The sequence below is a fragment of the Xyrauchen texanus genome, chromosome 19 (assembly GCF_025860055.1).
Source record: "Xyrauchen texanus isolate HMW12.3.18 chromosome 19, RBS_HiC_50CHRs, whole genome shotgun sequence".
In the NCBI taxonomy this organism is placed as follows: Eukaryota; Metazoa; Chordata; class Actinopteri; order Cypriniformes; family Catostomidae; genus Xyrauchen; species Xyrauchen texanus.
The window spans coordinates 25,646,799-25,655,088 of NC_068294.1; the positions used below are offsets into that span (position 1 = coordinate 25,646,799).

Here is an 8,290-nt window from a genome sequence, read left to right on the forward strand (position 1 = left end):
GGAAATAGGTCTTTTGTGGAGTGGACAGACTGGGATCACTGTTAGTGCTGGGGTTTTGAAGTGGGTAAACTAAAGGACTACACTGAGATTACAACCTGATTCTTTCCATATGAAAGGTCAGTAAAATACGAGACAAGTAAGGGATGGGAATGGGGGTCATGGCTGAGATGACAACAACATACTGTATTTGAGGAGATGGCCACTTTGTTTCTTATTCATCTGAGATCAGCAGGGTGGCCTGGGGAAAAAAACATGTCATGCTGAAAAGGCAAATAGGCATTTTATAGTGAGGAAATATTGAACAAATTAATTGTCTATTGATTGGAGTTCTTTGTATAAAATTATATTATTTCTTGATATTTTCACTTTGAAAACCACATTTAAGGAATATTGATAATAATTAAAGTCGATGTACAATACACAAATGTTTAAAATGTTTAGAAGCTGTGTAGTATTTGTTATTTTAAATTGATAAGAATGATAGTATTCTGTTCATGTTTGGTTGTTTCATATACTTCAGGCACTGAAAATTAAAGTCTCTTTAAAACATAGTTCGGACTCTCACTAGTTTAATTTGTCTACTAACAATGTCCAACAGTATATATATATACATGCATAACAGGAGATTTATGTATTTTTGATGTTATTTCTGAAAGTCATTCAAATTCCCACCACAGTGTAATTTTCACCTCATCTCAAATTTTGTATCTGTGTTTGATATAATGTTGTATCTCGTTTAAAATAATTCTGTTTTGGAAATTTTATTTGAAATAAAATAGCCAATGCCTTTGGCTTGCTAAAGCTAATTTTAGAGCAAACATTTTATGTATCATTAAATTTTTACTCTTTTTGCTTAATTTGGCAAAATTACAGCTTCATTGGAAATGATGCCCAATACAAATATTCTGCTCAGAAGTGAAAATACCAACATCACTTTTCTCATATTTTATCTCAAACATGCTCTTAACTAACACCTTTGTCAGCTTGATTATAAGTAGACTAACTTTTGAAAAACAAATTTTATTAGGGGCAGAATTGTTTGTAATGACGGCACAACTGTATCACAATAATAATTTTTTTTCTCCCCAATTTGGCATGCCCAATTCCCAATGCGCTCTAGGTCCTTGTGGTGGCATCGAATTCGCCTAAATCTGGGTGGCGGAGGATGAATCTCAGTTACCTCCGGGTCGAGACAGTCAGTCCGCACATCTTATGACGTGGCTTATTGAGCACGTTACAGCGGAGACATAGCGCATGTGGAGGCTTCATGCTATTCTCCGCGGCATCCACGCACAACTCACCATGCTATATTATAGCAACCTTCAGGTGGCTCATCCAATGTGACTCTACCCACCCCAGCAACCGGGCTCAGCACACCCTGGATTCGATCTCTGCGACTCCACGTATGGTAGTCAGCGTCTTTACTTGCTGAGCTACCCAGGCCCCCCGACAGTCATCATTTTAAACTAATCGTTAGAAATAATTTTAACTCAATAAACATTTAAATGGTTTATATTTATTTCACTCTTTGTTTAGATTATCATAGTTTTAAACATGTAATAATTTGTATTTTTATTATGGATTTTCATAGATTAATATTTAAAGTCTGAGTCAAGAATAAAACTTTAAAATCTATGCAAGGCATTTGAAAAGTACCAAAAATAAATAATGATGGCCTGATAAAGTTTCCAAGTCAGTCTTATTGTGACCTTTACATACCAAAATAAAACAAATTAAAAAATCTGTTAGTTTTAACAATAATCAACCACTGAGACATGAAAATGCCCTATGTGGAAGACATAGACAATTGTTTTCCCCCTCCCCATTGTCAAAACATTTAGTCCACTAGCTTGCCAGTAACAAAGGGAAGTAAATAAAGTAACCTTATATTCTGAATATATATCTCCCCCCTGTCCTCTGAGCCAGACCCCCACTGGAGCCAATATCCCATCATTCATCAAGCCAGACAGTTTGGCAGATTTATGGCATGTCCCACTGAGCAAATTGACTATGCATCAACTAATAGCCAAACTAAGGGGGGAATCTGTTGATTAAGTATGTTAAAATAACAAATGTCATGATTAGGCCATAATATTAAATGGTGTAAAACATACTGTCTTAATTTTGACACGATGAAATACCAGACAGGTTTTACAATTTAAATGTCTTACTCTGCCTCGTAACATGACTAATAATGCAATTGAGATCCTTCCCTTTGATTTATTTACATGCATTGCAGTGACTTCCGCAGGTGTGATTATGTACACCAACATCGCAGATTAACATGACAAACACCTTCCAACATTGGCATGTTTACTACGTGTTTTGTCTACACTTTTGTCAAACACAGCCCGGACAGTCCGCATATCAAAGTGCGCCAGTGTTAAGGCAATAGAGGCGCCTATGGCGATGTGCCGAGTGTGACACGAAGTTAATCCTTTCAAACCAGTATTCATTAAATAAACACCCTTTACTGCATTACTAATTGAGACCCCCAACCTTTCTTTCAAGGGTAGATACTTTAATATTTTAATTTAAATTAATAGAATAATAATAAAAATTATAATTTAAATAGACAACAAACCATTTCACTTTATTATAATAGTTTAATATATAATTACATTTGTACATATATTAAGAATAAAAACAAGTGCAGGTGACGGTAATCTTCTTAGGTAAAATAGTTTTATTTTGGTCCTCGAGGTCTGCGTCTTTGGTGACCGTGGCTGACTTGTCTCTGAGCACAAACATGTTTCACTGTTACCTGAGAGCAGTTCTCGCACTTTACCGTGCAACACCAATGGAACTTGCATTTGCAACTGCTCATTACCTCCGTGCGCCTCTCCTCCACACGCAAACCGCACTCATAGCACAATCTGCGGCAGCTGCGCCGTTCCCACTGACTGAGAGTTTCTCCGTGTTGCACGCACTCTCTACCCTCTGTTCCCGGAAACCCAAGGCTCGTGTTCTTGGTGCAATAATCCGGTGAATCCTCCAGATATAGGAGCTCTGTCCGGGCGATGGTGCTGAAAGCGTCTGCCATGGCCACGCGGTTGTCTGCGCTGTTACCCGCACGCATGCGTCTCTTGTTAAGTTCAAGTTTGTGAGCCTGGTCGTGCTTCATTTTCAAGTAATTACCAATCTCACGGAAATCAGATAGTTGCATCCAGCACGTTTGCATCGAGCAACTTTCTGACATGCCATGGCACCTACAGATCCTCTTCATGGTCGCCTTTACAGCCTAGAACACAATTTAACGTTAATTCACAGGCAACATTAAATCTTAGCTATGCGTAGGCATATTTACTGTTAAGTAGCATTGTTTAACTCAATTTACCAAACGTCCAGCTTCATTATTGTGAAGATTAACTGCAGCTCGTGAGTCTTGTCCAGTCTCGAGCGCATCCACATATTGTTTTGAAATTATCTCTCCAAACTCCACGTTGTCGCTACATCCTCCCCAAAGCCAACCACGCCCACCTGAATAATGCATGATAGATTTGAACATTTTAATTCAATGCACCACAACTGTTTTGAATGCGACAAACTACATAATGTATTGCAATTGCGAGGTTAACATAATACGTTAACAGGATTGCAGTACGCCATAAAAAAGTGGCAACAAGCATTTATGGAGCTATTTCTACTTAACATAACCCTTAAATTGAGTTTTGTTTGTGTGACCTAATGTACTTGTGTTGATGTTAAATAAAACATTTTAATTGAATGCAACCAGTGAATATAGATGTTATATACCGATTCCAATGTATATTTTGATATGTTACTGATACATATGCCCACTAATTTCTAGGTGGGCATACGCAAAAAGAAATAGGTGGGCATATGGCGTATGTCTGCGTATAAAGTCAACACTGGATGTTAGCTACTACCACATGAAGCACATTTGTCAATCAAAAAAGAGCTCCTGTATGAACCCACCAATAATTTACTTACCGATTTTGCCGTTCCTTGAACTGTCACATCCACAGTTGTCCAGATCTCCCAGACTGCAGTTTCTGGTTAAGGTGTACATAACACCGGCTGCGCTTATTGCGTGTACAAATGACGTCTCTCTCGTTGCTATAGAAACAAACAATATAGCTAAATCAGCTTCATATTCAATTTTATTTTTTTATTTTAATTTTTCTATTAGTTTAAATGTATTTTTAAAGACAAATCTCACATTTCCGAACAGATCTTACCACTTCTAAATCCTTTATTAGTTGAAAGCTGCAGCGCGCTGTCCGGGCAGTTCCACCTGTCCCATGCGAACTGATGTTTGCACTCCTGTATCCCGCTCTGTGCACCGACCTGTACACTTCTTGCATAGGTGAGATACGCCTAAAGACAGTGAGAAGCTCTCAGGATTTTGATCTATAGGCACTTTTCGTAATCTAAAAATGTTTACATTTTCCACAAAATTAAAACTTGTAAAACCACCACATAACCAGGTGGCGCATTTTATGTCATGGTCATTGACATGAAGCATTTTCACAAAAATGTGTCGTTTTCCATAAGTCTTTCTGAAGCTTACCTTGGGTCCAGTCACCAGCAAGTTGTTCATTGCCCTGGAAGAAAATAGAAAGACAAAATAAGTTTTGCTTTAACAAAAGCAATTATGATTTCCATTAAAACAACTGATAGTAATTTACTAATGCGCCCTACCATGTATGTCCATGGAGAGCTTTGTCGCAAATAAATAAAAATAAGCAAATAAAAAAGCAAGCCATTGTTATTGTTGTTTTAAGATTCACTGATAAAGTAGGCAATGCACTGATTCAAGAAAGTGATGTCCCGTGATGTAATTTATACTCACTCCATCGGGGGCCAAAGGGCAGAAGACCATTTGTTACAGGATTCTCGTCCAACTATTGGTCCACAGCCTCGTTATGTCAAGGAAACGCCTCCAATGAACTTCAAAGGATATCAATACGCACCAGTTTATTCTCTTTCTGCAGACAGGGTCGTGGAGGTTTTACGCCATTTGTTCACCAAGAAACATTTGAACCTGCATTTAGTTATCAAACTGCGCAATAAAGTTAGTGACTAGGAGACTGTAATTTTGTTTAAAATATTTAATGTGCTTCCCAGGAAAAAATTATAAAATACAGAATGTGATAGTTTAAAAATAATTGCATTAAATGAGTTCCATAAAACAACATAACACTTCAAGCCCTTGTGAAATACACACCGTCAAGTGATCTGGGAGAATTCAAATGACTCTTTCAACGTATTTGTAAGCAACTAAATCTGTGATAGTGTCCAGAACGAAAAAGTGCAGATAATACATTTAGGCATATGTGAATTTAGAAGTATGTGATCAATCATTTTGACAGTGGGAACGAGGAAACCCTTTTGATTAGGAATTTGAATTGGCATTGTTCCTGATAGCAATGTGCAGAATAATATAGCCTAAGTGAAAAAACTGCATATCTTAAAATCTTATGTAAAAATATATATACATTGGAAATATACAAATGAATATATTTGCAAATATGATTTTATCATTTATTACGCATATGGTGTCTTCTGCGTGAATTGTGTTGTGGCCGACGGTTTCTATTCCTTTTTGCGCAAAAATACTTGGTCACAGTCTGCGTACATGTGTCGCATTTGACAGTGCAACACCAGAGGAATTTGCAGTTGCAGCTGCTCATAGTCTCTATCCTCCTCTCTTCAACTTTCAGGCCACATTCGTGGCAGAGCCTCCTGCAGCTTCTTTTCTCCCACTGAGAAAGATTCTTCCCGCTTTGAAGGCATTCCCTTCCTTCTGTTCCATGCAGTCCCATGCTGAGGTTTTTCACACAGTAGTCTGGAGAATCTTCCATATAAACGAGTTCTGTGCGCGCAACTGTGCTGAACGTGTCCGTGATTGCGCCACGACTGTCTGCACTGTTGCCTGCCCTCATGCGTATTTTGTCCATCTCGAGCTTCTTTGCCTGATCATGCTTGATTTTCAGATAGCTGCCGATATCCCTGAAGTCGGCCAGTTGCATCCAGCATGTCTGAATACTGCAGCTTCCAGACACACCGTGGCACTTGCAGGTCCTTTTGAGTGTTGCCTTGACAGCCTGGAATAATAATTTAAATATATGGTCACCATATGTAGGCAACGCGTCACCAAAACCAAATTTCGTTTTACTCAGAGAATCCCGAAAAACACACAATCAATATTAAAATGAGAGGTAAAAAATAATACTGACAAGTCGACCAGCCTCGTTGTTGTGCAGGTTGACCGCAGCGCGAGAGTCATGACCATTTTCCAGCGCATCCACAAACAGCTTGGCGATTCTTTCTCCAAAGTCAACATTGTCACTGCAGCCTCCCCAAACCCAACCACGGCCACCTTTAAAAACAAAACATAAATGTAAGCACTGCTTTTATCTGAGCACGTCAGTTAATTGTGAGCTATTTTTTTTTAATGTCTTACCCAGTTTGCCTATCTTGGAGTCATCACAGCCACAGTTTTCAAAGTCCCCCATGCTGCAGTTCTTCGTCAAAGTGTACATAACTCCTGCAGCACTTATGGCACGTACAAAAGATGTCTCTCTGGTGGCTTAAATAATAAAAATACATTATAAGAAGAAGTTTGGTCATATTTAACAATTTTAGTGTACAGCTGCAACAAATTGCAAATGATTGCATAATATAAATACATATTAAGCCTAAATAGATTATCATATATAACTTATAATATTCTGTTTAGCTGAACGAATAACTGTGCTTACCACTTCGCAGACCGTTATGTGTGGATAACTGCAGTGCGCTTTCCGGGCAGTTCCACCTGTCCCATTCAAACTGATGTTTGCACTCTTCAATACCACCCTGTGCGCCTGCTTGCACACTGCTTGTGTATGTAAGGTAAGCCTATTGAATGTAAACGACGAGAAAGTACTATTACTTATTACATTCGCACATTTTCATAAGGCTAATTATACAATATATCCTAGAACATATATAAAATGAACGAACTTAAATAGTCAAAATATGTCAATGCATGAATTACCTTGGGTCCTGTCATCAAGAAGTTATTCACCGACCTATAGGGAAAAAAGGAGAACAGATAAATGAACGTCAATTCAAAAATAATTGATAATTAAATATTTTAACATATTTTGAATGTACTGTAAAATAACTGTACCATGCTGTTGTCGACAGTATGTGATAGCATATAGACATCAACAAAGATGCAAAAAGCTGGCAAGGGTTCATAGCTGCGTGTGCGACCCCTGATTCTCCGATGTTTCCTTCTTGTGGAAATTCCAAGACACAAATTTTGAGATGGATACCCAGGAAGAGACAGAGACAATTGACTAAGTGTTTGAACGAGCACGGCATTTATACCTGTCGCCAACTTTGAGTGACAGTGATCTCCCAAACCTTTGACAATTCGCTGTGAAAAGACGTCGAGGAGGTCACTGGAATTGTGCGGGCTTAACTGCACTTCAAAGCATTAACACTTTTCACTAATCCCTTCAGCCATTCTTTCGTTCCCCATGAGGGCTTATTTAGTACGTTCTTATGGCAACTTTATTATTAGGACTATTATTATTACATATATTTGTATTTTTATTATTATTATCATCATCGTGGAACCGTTCAAGATTAGGCCTATTTATTTGCACATATGACGTGCTGCAATTTGTAGATTTGTCTGGCAATTTGAGTTTGACTGTTCATCAAATTGTTCATCTAATATGCATTCATTAAGACTTGTCTGAAGGTGTCCTGTAGAGTATTCCGACAATATTGATTGTTGATTGCGCATTGGACAGGCAGGCTTACCACTGGACATGTATTATTTATTTATTTAGCTTCTAAATCGTTTTTAAATTAGGAGTTTGGAGATTTAGAAATAATACTAGCCTATTCTATACTACCCAAATGTTTACTTGCAGTCTTAACTACAAAGTATTTTTACAGCTTACATAATTGTTCATTTCGCTTAGCTTCTTTTACTGATTTTCTTTTTATGAGTCTTGACCTTTCACGTTTTGAGAAATTTTTTTTCACGGGGAAATGACACTGTAATGTAAGGGGCTGCTCTACATTGTTTACAAAAAGCCATAAAATCAGTCGGCTCCGTCCGCTAAGGGCCATGCAAATAATATGTAACACGTCTTCGCCTCTGACACAGTGGTGTTAATAGAAGTCCAGCTGATCCCATGGGAACAGCTTTGGTGTGAAAATTGTCTGGAAATGTAGTAGTCCGATACACGTCAACAGAACATCATTTCACAAATATTACCCTGCAGTATGTTTTCAGTTCTGATAATAATATTAAAATGAA

General features: G+C 38.0%; 2 protein-coding genes across 3 annotated transcripts; both read right to left on the reverse strand.

Moving 5' to 3' along the window:
- Positions 1–2,686: 2,686 nt before the first annotated feature.
- On the reverse strand, positions 2,687–4,730 carry LOC127660158 (protein Wnt-8a). Its single transcript, XM_052150258.1, has 6 exons — positions 4,666–4,730; positions 4,535–4,568; positions 4,203–4,341; positions 3,955–4,080; positions 3,338–3,480; positions 2,687–3,241 (listed from the first exon to the last, which is right to left on the reverse strand). Exons 1-6 carry the CDS (start codon positions 4,728–4,730, stop codon positions 2,687–2,689), a joined length of 1,062 nt encoding a protein of 353 aa, XP_052006218.1.
- A 774-nt stretch (positions 4,731–5,504) lies between these two features.
- Positions 5,505–8,290, reverse strand: LOC127660162 (protein Wnt-8a). Of its 2 annotated transcripts, XM_052150265.1 has the most exons (7): positions 8,249–8,290; positions 7,786–7,787; positions 7,007–7,040; positions 6,729–6,867; positions 6,431–6,556; positions 6,204–6,346; positions 5,505–6,071 (listed from the first exon to the last, which is right to left on the reverse strand). In XM_052150265.1, the coding sequence occupies exons 3-7, from the start codon at positions 7,019–7,021 to the stop codon at positions 5,505–5,507; spliced, it is 990 nt and encodes a 329-aa protein (XP_052006225.1). In that variant the 5' UTR covers positions 7,022–7,040; positions 7,786–7,787; positions 8,249–8,290. The 2 variants fall into 2 exon arrangements, with proteins under 2 accessions (XP_052006225.1, XP_052006224.1); XM_052150264.1 differs by lacking the exons at positions 7,786–7,787; positions 8,249–8,290 and adding an exon at positions 7,142–7,212.

What these genes read in the sequence shown, in the direction of transcription:
- LOC127660158 (XM_052150258.1), bottom strand. Translation starts at nt 4,730, where the DNA reads ATGGCTTGCTTTTTTATTTGCTTATTTTTATTTATTTGCGACAAAGCT. An exon ending in TGCTGGTGACTGGACCCAAG is followed by an intron (nt 4,342 to 4,534) that starts GTAAGCTTCAGA and finishes CACTGTCTTTAG; the next exon opens with GCGTATCTCACCTATGCAAG. An exon ending in ATAATGAAGCTGGACGTTTG is followed by an intron (nt 3,242 to 3,337) that starts GTAAATTGAGTT and finishes ATTGTGTTCTAG; the next exon opens with GCTGTAAAGGCGACCATGAA.
- LOC127660162 (XM_052150264.1), bottom strand. Translation starts at nt 7,212, where the DNA reads ATGAACCCTTGCCAGCTTTTTGCATCTTTGTTGATGTCTATATGCTAT. An exon ending in ATACTGTCGACAACAGCATG is followed by an intron (nt 7,041 to 7,141) that starts GTACAGTTATTT and finishes TTTTCCCTATAG; the next exon opens with GTCGGTGAATAACTTCTTGA. An exon ending in TCTTGATGACAGGACCCAAG is followed by an intron (nt 6,868 to 7,006) that starts GTAATTCATGCA and finishes TACATTCAATAG; the next exon opens with GCTTACCTTACATACACAAG.